The sequence below is a fragment of the Salvelinus fontinalis genome, unplaced genomic scaffold (genome assembly GCF_029448725.1).
Source record: "Salvelinus fontinalis isolate EN_2023a unplaced genomic scaffold, ASM2944872v1 scaffold_0035, whole genome shotgun sequence".
Taxonomy (NCBI): domain Eukaryota; kingdom Metazoa; phylum Chordata; class Actinopteri; order Salmoniformes; family Salmonidae; genus Salvelinus; species Salvelinus fontinalis.
In genome coordinates, this window is record NW_026600244.1 from 359,336 (window position 1) to 374,219 (window position 14,884).

General features: G+C 50.1%; 1 protein-coding gene and 1 non-coding gene across 2 annotated transcripts; both read left to right on the plus strand.

The window, feature by feature from the left end:
- The first annotated feature begins 2,025 nt into the window (after positions 1-2,025).
- LOC129842360 (polyadenylate-binding protein 1A) lies at positions 2,026-8,126 on the plus strand. Its single transcript, XM_055910896.1, has 11 exons — positions 2,026-2,843; positions 3,193-3,386; positions 3,591-3,706; positions 4,241-4,387; positions 4,644-4,740; positions 4,861-5,094; positions 5,247-5,610; positions 5,740-5,853; positions 6,409-6,633; positions 7,394-7,617; positions 7,724-8,126. The coding sequence occupies exons 1-10, from the start codon at positions 2,651-2,653 to the stop codon at positions 7,609-7,611; spliced, it is 1,902 nt and encodes a 633-aa protein (XP_055766871.1). The 5' UTR covers positions 2,026-2,650; the 3' UTR covers positions 7,612-7,617; positions 7,724-8,126.
- LOC129842361 (small nucleolar RNA SNORD72) lies at positions 7,169-7,249 on the plus strand. Its single transcript, XR_008757558.1, has one exon. It is a non-coding gene; the product is annotated as a small nucleolar RNA SNORD72 (small nucleolar RNA).
- Positions 8,127-14,884: the final 6,758 nt, after the last annotated feature.

Consider the following 14,884-nt stretch of genomic DNA (forward strand, 5'->3'; position numbering starts at 1 on the left):
GCTCCTCAGTGTCTCATTAGAACCCTCCCGTGGGCTCCTCAGTGTCTCATTAGAACCCTCCCGTGGGCTCCTCAGTGTCTCATTAGAACCCTCCCGTGGGCTCCTCAGTGTCTCATTAGAACCCTCCCGTGGGCTCCTCAGTGTCTCATTAGAACCCTCCCGTGGGCTCCTCAGTGTCTCTGAAAGTGAAACAGACTATTGTTGACATAATCACTGCTTATCAGTGAGACTGGATCACTGGGGAGACTGGAGACGTGTAAAAAACCATGGGGTTTTATTAACATATGTATAGATCCTGAACACAACCACACCTCCCACTGGGGTAAAACAATAGTAATTTCCACACCCGGAACCAAAACTCGTCTGTCAGGAGAGACTGAAAACAATTGGGGCCCCAATGCACCACAGCAGGAGTCGTACATGTGGTTAGCATACAGACCTGGGTTTGTGGTTTGGTATATTCAGAACGAGGATTTAAGGGGGAAACAGGTATTCTAGACAGTTTTGTCCCAAATACACCAGGCTACGGACTCATTTGAGGTTCAAATCACAGTTTTCACCACCACAGAAATACCCTGAAGCAGGCCCAGGTTTGGGCTCAGACCTGTATGGTTAATGTTTTCTATTATTTTCTCCTACTGACTGCTCCCCCTGGTGGTTGTGAGAGGAAGGAGCAGGTTGAAGGTGTCCTTAAACAGATCCAACTCTACTGTGGGGGAAAAAACATTACAAATTAAACCACAGAACAATGAGCCATATATTTTTCCGGAAGTATAAATGTGAAGCATCTGGTTGGCGTTTCCTCTCACTACCAAATATGGTAATGAGAGGAAGTCCAGTGGCCAGCAGTGGGAGAAGATGGAACGAAAGGAATTTAATGCCAACATTCTGCTAATTTTCTCATCTATGAAACATTTGGACTCCATACAGTTTTCTGTTTTCTGTCCAAAACTAGAATCAATAACAAACAAAGTGGACTGCGTTTTGTAGACTTTAACCTTTGCCAAAGTTTTTGTTGTTGTTGAATGGTGTCGTTTAGGAGTGCAAACGAGAAATGAGTTTTTACACATGCGCACTTCACAGAGTAGGCGTTCCCTAACGTAAATATGCAAATAAATGCTTGAACGCACCAATAGAATCTCAATAGCTCTTGCTTGGCTCTGCCCCACTATGATTCATTTGCTCCCATTTGGAACGACAAGGTTTGGTCTACCTTGGGTTAGTTATAACAAATATTAGCTTAAACAGCTACTGCATGCATACTGCAAATGTCTTTATGACTCAAAAGTACCACATCTGCACATTTACCAGACTGACACCCTCATCAGCAGGGAGGGAAATTAACACCAGCCGAGTGCTGGTAGAGTTTGGCATTGGCTGATAGAATGTCTATTGTTACCAGCCACATTGGCGGGTTGTCACTCAGTTCAGTCCAAAAGCCCACATGCAAAACACCGTGTTTGTGTGTTATAACATTACACGTGTGTAACAGTATAACTTTAATCCGTCCCCTCGCCCCGACACGGGCGCGAACCAGGGACCCTCTGCACACATCAACAACGGCGCGCACCCGCTAGCTAGCTAGCCATTTCACATCGTTACACGTGCATGCGTTTTCTATGTATTATCTTCACTATTATCGGGAAGAAAATGTGGGCATCCACCAGCCACCTTGCTCATGAGTTACTATCTGTGATAACCACGTTTCTGTCTTGAACCTGAAGATAAGAACCTGTGGATGCTGCTTTTCCCCCGTTATTTCCCCCCTGTTATAGATATAAAACCATGCGTGAGCTTGTATAACCTCAAAGACCAATGGCTATGTTGCATTTGCTAATACCAGAAATTTGAGAGCAGCAATATAGCGGTAAAAATCAAGGAATAGTCTTTTGGTAGAATTGAAGAGGGAAAAAAACAGTGTATTGATCATAAGAGGTATTGATTAATAAGATCTCGAGTTGATAGGATCCGATGACGAGAACCTGCGAGATCTGTGTTTAAGGGGGTTCCACACCACATGACCACACATTCATTCCCTTCTGCGTAGCTACGCTAGAGTGTGTTCCGGAGCTAGCCTCGGCACACATTTTATTATCAAAAAACAAAAAACTAAAAAAATAAACACAGGGAAGAATATTTTTGTAAGAAAAAAAACTCGGTGAAGCAGGACTAACAAAGTAACCCGTCGAAAATAGGACGAGAATTCGGAAGAGAAGGCCATTTTGCTCCCTTGATAACATTGTTGAAGGCGTGGGTGATTTCACATTGATAGCAAGCTAACTGAGACATTTTTAGCTAGAAGCTAACGTAGCAGTTTGTCGATATCGCATCTGTTATTATTGTAACGCTAACTAGTCGTACTTTAAGAATATTGTAGCTACTAGCAACTTTGGTCGAAAATATTTCCTCAGAAGGTAACGTTAGCTTGCTAGTCACTAGGTAGCAGAATTAGCTATCCGGCCCGCATTGCTTTTTTTTGGCCTAAGTGCGAATTAACGTTAACGTCCAAAACATTTTTTTTTAAATCCAGTAACGAATCTTCGGTGTCATAAGACACCATTTCGCAGACGTTAGCCTGACAACGTAACGTGTTTACCCTCCGTATTTTTTAAAACAAAACATCGTCTTGACAACACAGTCCAGAGTAGACATGAATCCAAGCGCGCCCAGTTACCCGATGGCCTCCCTCTACGTCGGCGACCTGCACCAGGATATCACCGAGGCCATGCTGTACGAGAAGTTCAGCCCCGCCGGGCCTATCCTCTCGATTCGGGTCTGCAGGGACATGATCACTCGTCGATCCCTCGGATATGCCTACGTTAACTTCCAACAACCAGCCGATGGTAACTATTGATGATTTTAAAACATTTAATCGTAATGGTATGGATGTAACAGTAAAATATATTACATGACGTAGCTCACACGTTCACGTTGCACCAAAAAATGTCATGCCGGGGTGATGATTAACATCTGGTCTAGTAAATAATCATTTGATAAACGTGCTTTCAGTTCAGCAAGCTACGTAGGCCAACTAGTCTTTCAGTGTCCTAATTTGCTGTAGTGTTAGGTTCAATAATTAATTGGGAGTATCGACTGATTCACCGCTATGATATGGTCTTCTACCTCCCCACGTACAATGGAGCGGTGTCCTTCAACAGCATTCTAATGGTATGGCTCCTGATATGTTTCTAGCCGAACGTGCCCTGGACACCATGAACTTCGACGTCATCAAAGGGAGACCTCTGCGTATCATGTGGTCTCAGCGTGACCCTTCCCTGAGGAAGAGTGGAGTGGGCAACATTTTCATCAAGAACTTGGACAAGTCCATTGACAACAAGGCCCTCTATGACACCTTTTCAGCTTTTGGAAACATCCTATCGTGCAAGGTAGGCCGACGAGACTCTTCTGGCTGTGTGTGGCTGCCATATGCTGTGTTGTTCAGCATGCCCCCGCCCCCCCCCCCTCAAAGAAAACCCCCGCAGCAGTGTTGGTTGAAATGTGTGTTGAATTTTGAGTCTGTTGTCTTTGTACGCATGATGTGTTTTTAAAAAACCACTGCCTGTGCTCTCCCAATGTCCTTTCTCTCCAAGGTGGTTTGTGATGAGAATGGCTCAAAGGGCTATGGCTTTGTGCACTTTGAGACCCAGGAGGCTGCTGAAAGAGCCATTGAGAAAATGAACGGCATGCTGCTCAATGACAGAAAAGTGTAAGTGCGATCAGTCCTTGTGAACTTGGACGTAGTCGATAATAGACGGGGGGGGCTAGTCAGCCGTCCAGGGGGGGGGGGGCTAGTCAGCCGTCCAGGGGGGGGGGGGGGGGGCTAGTCAGCCGTCCAGGGGGGGTCCACAGCGTTAAAGTGCAACAATAACTCAAATCGTACAGAAAATATAACTTTGAGTTTTAAATGTGAACTGGTTTTTAATTTCAACTGGTTCAAAGATTTGTTCAATTTAAAGTGGGATTGGTTTTCGTGTGAGTTCTAACTTTAATCTTACTAACTCAGGTTTTTATTTTTTCAAGTGTCGACTAATATAGAACTGTTGCTCTGTGGCCTTGTGCTTCTCTACTCACCGCCTTATCAAACTCAATACTCTTCCTGGGGGGGGGTTTAGTCAAAATGGTGGAAACAAACATTACCAAGCTCATGTTTCTGCCCCCCCCCATCCTCTACAGAGCAGGTAGCCCTTTCTACACATTATTCAACTCACGCAATATTTTATTTTTTATTAACATACAATAGGTTCGTCGGACGCTTCAAATCTCGCAAAGAGCGTGAGGCTGAGCTTGGCGCCCGAGCCAGAGAGTTCACCAATGTTTACATCAAGAACTTTGGGGAGGATATGGACGACGAGAAGCTGAGAGAGCTGTTTGGGAAATATGGTAAGTGTCCTCCACGTGTGATGTGTTACACCCCCCCCGGGGATGTGTTCATTAGGAAACAACCGGGCACCAAGCGAGGAGGGGACCCGACCTGATTTATGTCCCAATAACAAATGTTTTGTCACTTCGCTATAATGAATCTAGCCCAGATTGTCGTTTTTTTTCCCCCTTTTTTTTTTCTTTTTTTTCCCCCTCTTGTAGTAAATGTTGGTTCCGTAGAATTAGAATTTGATGTCGTTTTTGTGTTGGACTCTTATTGTTCCGGGACCGGCCCTGAGCATCAGGGTGATGACGGACGACAGCGGGAAGTCCAGAGGGTTCGGCTTCGTCAGCTTTGAGAGACACGAGGATGCTCAGAGGGTGAGTTGGGCCGTACATTTCCTTATTATCATTATCTGGATGTTGAATAGAGCTGGAAGTGGAAGACAGCCATTTTCTTTTTGACCTCAACGGGGACCACCTGTATCCGTATCTTCTCAGGCCGTAGATGAGATGAACGGGAAGGATTTTAACGGCCGTCAGGTCTACGTGGGCCGCGCCCAGAAGAAGGGAGAACGCCAGACGGAGTTGAAACGCAAGTTCGAACAGATGAAACAGGACCGTATGACCCGGTACCAGGGGGTCAACCTGTACGTGAAGAATCTGGACGATGGCCTTGACGACGAGCGTCTGAGGAAGGAGTTCTCTCCCTTCGGTACCATCACCAGCGCCAAGGTAACCTTCCTAAGTCAACGTCACCTTCTGATTGAACCATTACAGTCATGTGGTGGTACGCTTGTTGCCTGTTTCTATATAGCAGTGTGTCTACCAGCCCCTTGTCTTTCTGGTTCCGAAACCCCTTTAATCTAACGTCCGTCTCTCTCTAGGTGATGATGGAAGGTGGCCGAAGCAAAGGATTCGGCTTCGTGTGCTTCTCCTCCCCGGAGGAGGCCACCAAGGCCGTGACGGAGATGAACGGTCGCATCGTGGCCACCAAGCCGCTGTACGTGGCGTTGGCTCAGAGGAAAGAGGAGCGCCAGGCTCACCTCACCAATCAGTACATGCAGAGGATGGCCACAGTCCGGCCCGTACCCAACCCGGTCCTCAACCCTTACCAGCCTGCCCCTCCCTCGGGTTACTTCATGGCCGCCATCCCCCAGACTCAGAACCGCGCTGCCTACTACTCCACCAATCAGCTGGCTCAGCTGAGACCAGGCCCACGTTGGGCCACCCAGGGTGTCAGACCACAACGTAATTATCTACATAGTTGACACGGCCATTTTTTTTTATTGGGTCAATAGTATCACTCCAGACTAGAACTCAATTCTCTAATCCAGGAAGTTGTTTGATGTTTAATTGTAACCCCCTTTCTGCTTCCAGACTTCCAGAACATGCCCAACGCCATGCGTCCGTCCGCCCCCAGGCCGCAGACCTTTGGGGCCATGAGACCCTCGTCCTCCCAGGTGCCACGCATGATGGCCGGCCAGAGAATGGGTGAGTTTAGCCGGTGGACCCGGCCCTGCATATACCTTCATGATTTTCACAACCACCTTTCATCTTGCTACTATTTACTCGATTTTATACCGTTAAAGGATTTAAGCCTTGAGACATGGATTGTGTTTGTGGCATTGAGGGTGAATGGGGCAAGACAAAATATTCTAAGAGCCTTTGAACGTGGTTTGGTAGTAGGCGCCAGGCGCACCGTTTTGTGTCAAGAACTGCAATGCTGCTGGGGTTTTCCACGCTCAACAGTTTCCCGTGTGGATCAAGAATGGTCCATCACCCAAAGGACATCCAGCCAACTAGACACCACTGTGGGGAAGCATTGGAGACATGGGCCAACATCCCTGTGGAACGATTTTGACACCTTGTAGAGTCCATGACGGCTAATTGTCTGTTCTCAGGGCAGAAGGGGGGGGGGGGGGTGCAACTCAATATTAGGAAGGTGTCCTTAATGTTTTGTCCACTCGCTATGTCTCGAAATATATGACTCTGTCTCTTGGATGTTGACTGACTTCCTCTTCTCCCTCTCTCTCTCTCTCTCTTCAGCCACCCAGGCCCTGGGCCAGCGTCCTACCGGTGCGGCGGCTGCTGCAGCCCCAGTGAGGATGCCCCAGTACAAGTACGCAGCCGGTGTGAGGAACCCCCAGCAGCACATGGCCAGCCAGCCCCAGGTGCCCATGCAGCAGCCCGCTGTCCATGTCCAGGGACAGGAGCCTCTGACGGCCTCCATGCTGGCGGCTGCTCCTCCACAGGAACAGAAGCAGATGCTGGGTGAGTCTCTGGTCACGTCTTCGTTTACTGACCTTCCCCGTCTTCTTCAGTTAAAGGTGCTTTCTGTATTATAATGTCAGGAAAAAAATGTCTGTAATATATATCTGTGGTAATAGTGGAATGGTAGTGTTTCGTAATGTTACTTACCCCGTCCACTGTTATGGATCGGCTGATGTTCGCCGATTGATTTCTCCCGACCATTTCCTGGTTGCTAAAATTCAAATAGTTGGACTAATTTCAATTTATCTGACAAAATAAGCAGTCATTGTGTAGAGAATCATTGTACCGTCTAAACTGCTGTGAAATGTCTTTTCAATAAACTCAAAATATTGTATTCGCAAACAACAACAAGAACAACTTGAGGAGAGGAAGTATAGATATAGCGACGTAGAACAGATCTACCTCTTCTTAGACTGGCTTTCAATGAGAATGACAGATCTATAACACCCATTTCTATGTGAATTTGGTCTGGTCGCCCAAAAAAGTTAAACCATTTGCACCTTTTTTAAAAAGGCCGATCAACATTTTTATGTGCTCTTCGTCAATGATGTTATCAGTACAAATGTCTGAACATATGAATTTCAGTGATTCTTAATTGTTTTTACTGAGACAAAGAGCCCAAACTATCCATCATGAACACTGAAGAAGGAACATCTGTTGGCCCTAAATGTCTGCTCATCCTTTGTCTGGGTCCTTTACTGATGCTGAATTCTCCTCCTCCTCTTCCTCCTCCTCCTCCTCCCTCCTCCTCATTCTCCAGGTGAGCGTCTGTTCCCCCTCATCCAGAACATGCACCCCAGCCTAGCTGGAAAGATCACCGGCATGCTGTTGGAGATAGACAACTCTGAGTTGCTCCACATGCTGGAGTCTCCCGAGTCTCTCCGCTCCAAGGTGGACGAGGCTGTTGCTGTGCTGCAGGCTCACCAGGCCAAGGAGTCCGCCCAGAAACCCACCAACCCCGCTGGAGTCCCCAGCTAAGAACCGGTGAGAAATATTTAGAATGTAAATGTATTATTTATGCTGTTTTTATAAAGTGTTACATCAATGTTAGTATGCTACTAATGTTAACGTGTGTTGTTGTTTGTTTCAGAGACGGTCATCCTTACCTTGCTTCACCGAAGAAAACGTTAGAAAAAATTTAAACATGGGAAAAAAAACTGAAAACTCTGAAAACATTGCAAAATGAATAAAGTATTTCTTTACAAAAAATGAATACACCATCTGCCAGGTCTAGAGAAGATTAATCTAGTCCTTGTTATTAAAAGTACAAAAGTGGACCCAACAACAACAAAAAAATAGCAAAACTTATCTAATTATTGAAAAATGTTTGACAAAATGTGACCATAAAAAAAAAAACATTCCATTGTTTTATTTCCTCTTCCAGTATCAGTACTCAGAATATCAGCTGTTGTGTTCAGAGATGGAGATAGCTGAGTACTTTGAAAAGTCATTTGGATTGAAAACTGCTTAATAAAGATATCAAACACTTAAAATGGCTGTCTCTTCCTTGAGCTGGGTGCAGGTTCCTCTAACCCCTCTGTCGATTGGTAGATGGACATTCACATTATAGCCAATCTAAAAGGCAGAAGTATTACGACGATGAGCAATAGTTGTTTCTCCGTACATTAGTGCACTGTAGTGGCTAATGGAAACGCTGACCTTTCCTTTTGAGATAATGGGTATTGCAGAGCATGGAGTGGCAGGAGCTATAGTCTGCCACTAGGTGGTGCTGTAGTTTTCCTGAAATAATGGAAGTGACTCATGGATGTGTGATGTACAGCTTCAGCTGATCACCAGTTGCCTTAAAACCTCCCAAATATGGTCTCATTGTAAACTAATGAGAGTTTCTGAGGTGACTGGCAATATTAAAGGCAGATGTGTGACTGGTCAGCCAGTGATCTTACACCCGTCACCCTCCAGGCCTCTGACTGGTCAACCTGTCACCCTCCAGTCCTCTGACTGGTCAACCTGTCACCCTCCACTCCAGTCCTCTGACTGGTCGACCTGTCACCCTCCACTCCAGTCCTCTGACTGGTCGACCTGTCACCCTCCAGTCCTCTGACTGGTCGACCTGTCACCCTCCACTCCAGTCCTCTGGCTGGTCGACCTGTCACCCTCCACTCCAGTCCTCTGACTGGTCAACCTGTCACCCTCCACTCCAGTCCTCTGACTGGTCGACCTGTCACCCTCCACTCCAGTCCTCTGACTGGTCAACCTGTCACCCTCCACTCCAGTCCTCTGACTGGTCGACCTGTCACCCTCCAGTCCTCTGACTGGTCGACCTGTCACCCTCCACTCCAGTCCTCTGGCTGGTCGACCTGTCACCCTCCACTCCAGTCCTCTGACTGGTCAACCTGTCACCCTCCACTCCAGTCCTCTGACTGGTCAACCTGTCACCCTCCACTCCAGTCCTCTGACTGGTCAACCTGTCACCCTCCACTCCAGTCATCTGACTGGTCGACCTGTCACCCTCCACTCCAGTCATCTGACTGGTCAACCTGTCACCCTCCACTCCAGTCCTCTGACTGGTCAACCTGTCACCCTCCACTCCAGTCATCTGACTGGTCAACCTGTCACCCTCCACTCCAGTCATCTGACTGGTCAACCTTTCACCCTCCACTCCAGTCATCTGACTGGTCAACCTGTCACCCTCCACTCCAGTCCTCTGACTGGTCAACCTGTCACCCTCCACTCCAGTCATCTGACTGGTCGACCTGTCACCCTCCACTCCAGTCCTCTGACTGGTCACCCTCCAGTCCTCTGACTGGTCACCCTCCACTCCAGTCCTCTGGCTGGTCAACCTGTCACCCTCCACTCCAGTCATCTGACTGGTCAACCTGTCACCCTCCACTCCAGTCATCTGACTGGTCAACCTGTCACCCTCCACTCCAGTCCTCTGACTGGTCAACCTGTCACCCTCCACTCCAGTCCTCTGACTGGTCGACCTGTCACCCTCCACTCCAGTCCTCTGACTGGTCGACCTGTCACCCTCCACTCCAGTCCTCTGACTGGTCGACCTGTCACCCTCCACTCCAGTCCTCTGGCTGGTCGACCTGTCACCCTCCACTCCAGTCCTCTTGACTGGTCGACCTGTCACCCTCCACTCCAGTCCTCTGGCTGGTCGACCTGTCACCCTCCACTCCAGTCCTCTGACTGGTCGACCTGTCACCCTCCACTCCAGTCATCTGACTGGTCAACCTGTCACCCTCCACTCCAGTCATCTGACTGGTCAACCTGTCACCCTCCACTCCAGTCATCTGACTGGTCAACCTGTCACCCTCCACTCCAGTCATCTGACTGGTCAACCTGTCACCCTCCACTCCAGTCCTCTGACTGGTCACCCTCCACTCCAGTCCTCTGGCTGGTCAACCTGTCACCCTCCACTCCAGTCCTCTGACTGGTCGACCTGTCACCCTCCACTCCAGTCCTCTGACTGGTCGACCTGTCACCCTCCACTCCAGTCCTCTGACTGGTCGACCTGTCACCCTCCACTCCAGTCCTCTGACTGGTCGACCTGTCACCCTCCACTCCAGTCCTCTGACTGGTCACCCTCCAGTCCAGTCCTCTGACTGGTCGACCTGTCACCCTCCAGTCCTCTGACTGGTCGACCTGTCACCCTCCACTCCAGTCCTCTGGCTGGTCGACCTGTCACCCTCCACTCCAGTCATCTGACTGGTCAACCTGTCACCCTCCACTCCAGTCATCTGACTGGTCGACCTGTCACCCTCCACTCCAGTCCTCTGACTGGTCAACCTGTCACCCTCCACTCCAGTCCTCTGGCTGGTCGACCTGTCACCCTCCACTCCAGTCCTCTGACTGGTCTACCTGTCACCCTCCACTCCAGTCCTCTGACTGGTCAACCTGTCACCCTCCACTCCAGTCCTCTGACTGGTCAACCTGTCACCCTCCACTCCAGTCATCTGACTGGTCGACCTGTCACCCTCCACTCCAGTCATCTGACTGGTCAACCTGTCACCCTCCACTCCAGTCCTCTGACTGGTCAACCTGTCACCCTCCACTCCAGTCATCTGACTGGTCAACCTGTCACCCTCCACTCCAGTCATCTGACTGGTCAACCTTTCACCCTCCACTCCAGTCATCTGACTGGTCAACCTGTCACCCTCCACTCCAGTCCTCTGACTGGTCAACCTGTCACCCTCCACTCCAGTCATCTGACTGGTCGACCTGTCACCCTCCACTCCAGTCCTCTGACTGGTCACCCTCCAGTCCTCTGACTGGTCACCCTCCACTCCAGTCCTCTGGCTGGTCAACCTGTCACCCTCCACTCCAGTCATCTGACTGGTCAACCTGTCACCCTCCACTCCAGTCATCTGACTGGTCAACCTGTCACCCTCCACTCCAGTCATCTGACTGGTCGACCTGTCACCCTCCACTCCAGTCCTCTGACTGGTCGACCTGTCACCCTCCACTCCAGTCCTCTGACTGGTCAACCTGTCACCCTCCACTCCAGTCCTCTGACTGGTCGACCTGTCACCCTCCACTCCAGTCATCTGACTGGTCGACCTGTCACCCTCCACTCCAGTCATCTGACTGGTCGACCTGTCACCCTCCACTCCAGTCATCTGACTGGTCAACCTGTCACCCTCCAGTCCTCTGACTGGTCAACCTGTCACCCTCCACTCCAGTCCTCTGGCTGGTCGACCTGTCACCCTCCACTCCAGTCCTCTGACTGGTCGACCTGTCACCCTTCACTCCAGTCATCTGACTGGTCGACCTGTCACCCTTCACTCCAGTCCTCTGACTGGTCGACCTGTCACCCTCCACTCCAGTCCTCTGGCTGGTCGACCTGTCACCCTCCACTCCAGTCCTCTGGCTGGTCGACCTGTCACCCTCCACTCCAGTCCTCTGACTGGTCGACCTGTCACCCTCCACTCCAGTCATCTGACTGGTCGACCTGTCACCCTCCACTCCAGTCATCTGACTGGTCAACCTGTCACCCTCCACTCCAGTCCTCTGACTGGTCACCCTCCACTCCAGTCCTCTGGCTGGTCAACCTGTCACCCTCCACTCCAGTCCTCTGACTGGTCACCCTCCACTCCAGTCCTCTGGCTGGTCAACCTGTCACCCTCCACTCCAGTCCTCTGACTGGTCGACCTGTCACCCTCCACTCCAGTCCTCTGACTGGTCGACCTGTCACCCTCCACTCCAGTCCTCTGACTGGTCGACCTGTCACCCTCCACTCCAGTCCTCTGGCTGGTCGACCTGTCACCCTCCACTCCAGTCATCTGACTGGTCAACCTGTCACCCTCCACTCCAGTCCTCTGGCTGGTCGACCTGTCACCCTCCACTCCAGTCCTCTGACTGGTCGACCTGTCACCCTCCACTCCAGTCCTCTGGCTGGTCGACCTATCACCCTCCACTCCAGTCATCTGACTGGTCAACCTGTCACCCTCCACTCCAGTCATCTGACTGGTCAACCTGTCACCCTCCACTCCAGTCATCTGACTGGTCAACCTGTCACCCTCCACTCCAGTCATCTGACTGGTCAACCTGTCACCCTCCACTCCAGTCATCTGACTGGTCAACCTGTCACCCTCCACTCCAGTCCTCTGACTGGTCACCCTCCACTCCAGTCCTCTGGCTGGTCAACCTGTCACCCTCCACTCCAGTCCTCTGACTGGTCAACCTGTCACCCTCCACTCCAGTCCTCTGATTGGTCGACCTGTCACCCTCCACTCCAGTCCTCTGACTGGTCGACCTGTCACCCTCCACTCCAGTCCTCTGACTGGTCAACCTGTCACCCTCCACTCCAGTCCTCTGACTGGTCGACCTGTCACCCTCCACTCCAGTCCTCTGACTGGTCACCCTCCAGTCCAGTCCTCTGACTGGTCGACCTGTCACCCTCCAGTCCTCTGACTGGTCGACCTGTCACCCTCCAGTCCTCTGGCTGGTCGACCTGTCACCCTCCACTCCAGTCATCTGACTGGTCAACCTGTCACCCTCCACTCCAGTCATCTGACTGGTCAACCTGTCACCCTCCACTCCAGTCCTCTGACTGGTCAACCTGTCACCCTCCACTCCAGTCCTCTGACTGGTCAACCTGTCACCCTCCACTCCAGTCCTCTGACTGGTCAACCTGTCACCCTCCACTCCAGTCATCTGACTGGTCAACCTGTCACCCTCCACTCCAGTCATCTGACTGGTCAACCTGTCACCCTCCACTCCAGTCCTCTGACTGGTCGACCTGTCACCCTCCACTCCAGTCCTCTGACTGGTCGACCTGTCACCCTCCACTCCAGTCCTCTGACTGGTCAACCTGTCACCCTCCACTCCAGTCCTCTGACTGGTCAACCTGTCACCCTCCACTCCAGTCATCTGACTGGTCAACCTGTCACCCTCCACTCCAGTCATCTGACTGGTCAACCTGTCACCCTCCACTCCAGTCCTCTGACTGGTCACCCTCCACTCCAGTCCTCTGGCTGGTCAACCTGTCACCCTCCACTCCAGTCCTCTGACTGGTCAACCTGTCACCCTCCACTCCAGTCCTCTGACTGGTCAACCTGTCACCCTCCACTCCAGTCCTCTGACTGGTCGACCTGTCACCCTCCACTCCAGTCCTCTGACTGGTCGACCTGTCACCCTCCAGTCCTCTGACTGGCCGACCTATCACCCTCCACTCCAGTCCTCTGACTGGCCGACCTGTCACCCTCCACTCCAGTCCTCTGACTGGCCGACCTGTCACCCTCCAGTCCTCTGACTGGCCGACCTGTCACCCTCCAGTCCTCTGACTGGCCGACCTGTCACCCTCCAGTCCTCTGACTGGTCGACCTGTCACCCTCCAGTCCTCTGACTGGTCGACCTGTCACCCTCCACTCCAGTCCTCTGGCTGGTCGACCTGTCACCCTCCACTCCAGTCCTCTGGCTGGTCAACCTGTCACCCTCCACTCCAGTCCTCTGGCTGGTCAACCTGTCACCCTCCACTCCAGTCCTCTGACTGGTCAACCTGTCACCCTCCACTCCAGTCCTCTGAATGACTGGTCGACATGTCACCCTCCACTCCGGGCCTACTAGCCTACAGCTAGACACCAACTAGCCTAAAGCTAGACACCAATATCACTAGACAACTAGCCTACAGCTAGACACCAATATCACTAGACAACTAGTCTACAGCTAGACACCAATATCACTAGACAACTAGCCTACAGCTAGACACCAATATCACTAGACAACTAGCCTACAGCTAGACACCAATATCACTAGACAACTAGCCTACAGCTAGACACCAATATCACTAGACAACTAGCCTACAGCTAGACACCAATATCACTAGACAACTAGCCTACAGCTAGACACCAATATCACTAGACAACTAGTCTACAGCTAGACACCAATATCACTAGACAACTAGCCTACAGCTAGACACCAATATCACTAGACAACTAGCCTACAGCTAGACACCAATATCACTAGACAACTAGCCTACAGCTAGACACCAATATCACTAGACAACTAGCCTACAGCTAGACACCAATATCACTAGACAACTAGTTTACAGCTTGACACCAATATCACTAGACAACTAGCCTACAGCTAGACACCAATATCACTAGACAACTAGCCTACAGCTAGACACCAATATCACTAGACAACTAGCCTACAGCTAGACACCAACATCACTAGACAACTAGCCTACAGCTAGACACCAACATCACTAGACAACTAGCCTACAGCTAGACACCAATATCACTAGACAACTAGCCTACAGCTAGACACCAATATCACTAGACAACTAGTCTACAGCTAGACACCAATATCACTAGACAACTAGCCTACAGCTAGACACCAATATCACTAGACAACTAGCCTACAGCTAGACACCAATATCACTAGACAACTAGCCTACAGCTAGACACCAATATCACTAGACAACTAGCCTACAGCTAGACACCAACATCACTAGACAACTAGCCTACAGCTAGACACCAATATCACTAGACAACTAGCCTACAGCTAGACACCAATATCACCTAATGAATGGTAATCTATTCATGTAGGCCTCATCAATGGTAATCTATTAATGTAGGCCTAATCAATGGTAATCTATTAATGTAGGCCTAATCAATGCTAATCAATTCATGTAGGCCTAATCAATGGTAATCAATTCATGTAGGCCTAATCAATGGTAATCAATTCATGTAGGCCTAATCAATGGTAATCAATTCATGTAGGCCTAATCAATGGTAATCTATTCATGTAGGCCTAATCAATGCTAATCTATTCACGTAGGCCT

Bases quoted from the DNA above. Each gene is read 5' to 3' on its own strand.
- LOC129842360 (XM_055910896.1), top strand. From the start codon at position 2,651: ATGAATCCAAGCGCGCCCAGTTACCCGATGGCCTCCCTCTACGTCGGC. The intron at 2,844-3,192 runs GTAACTATTGAT...ATATGTTTCTAG, and splicing joins CTTCCAACAACCAGCCGATG to CCGAACGTGCCCTGGACACC. The intron at 5,095-5,246 runs GTAACCTTCCTA...GTCTCTCTCTAG, and splicing joins GTACCATCACCAGCGCCAAG to GTGATGATGGAAGGTGGCCG.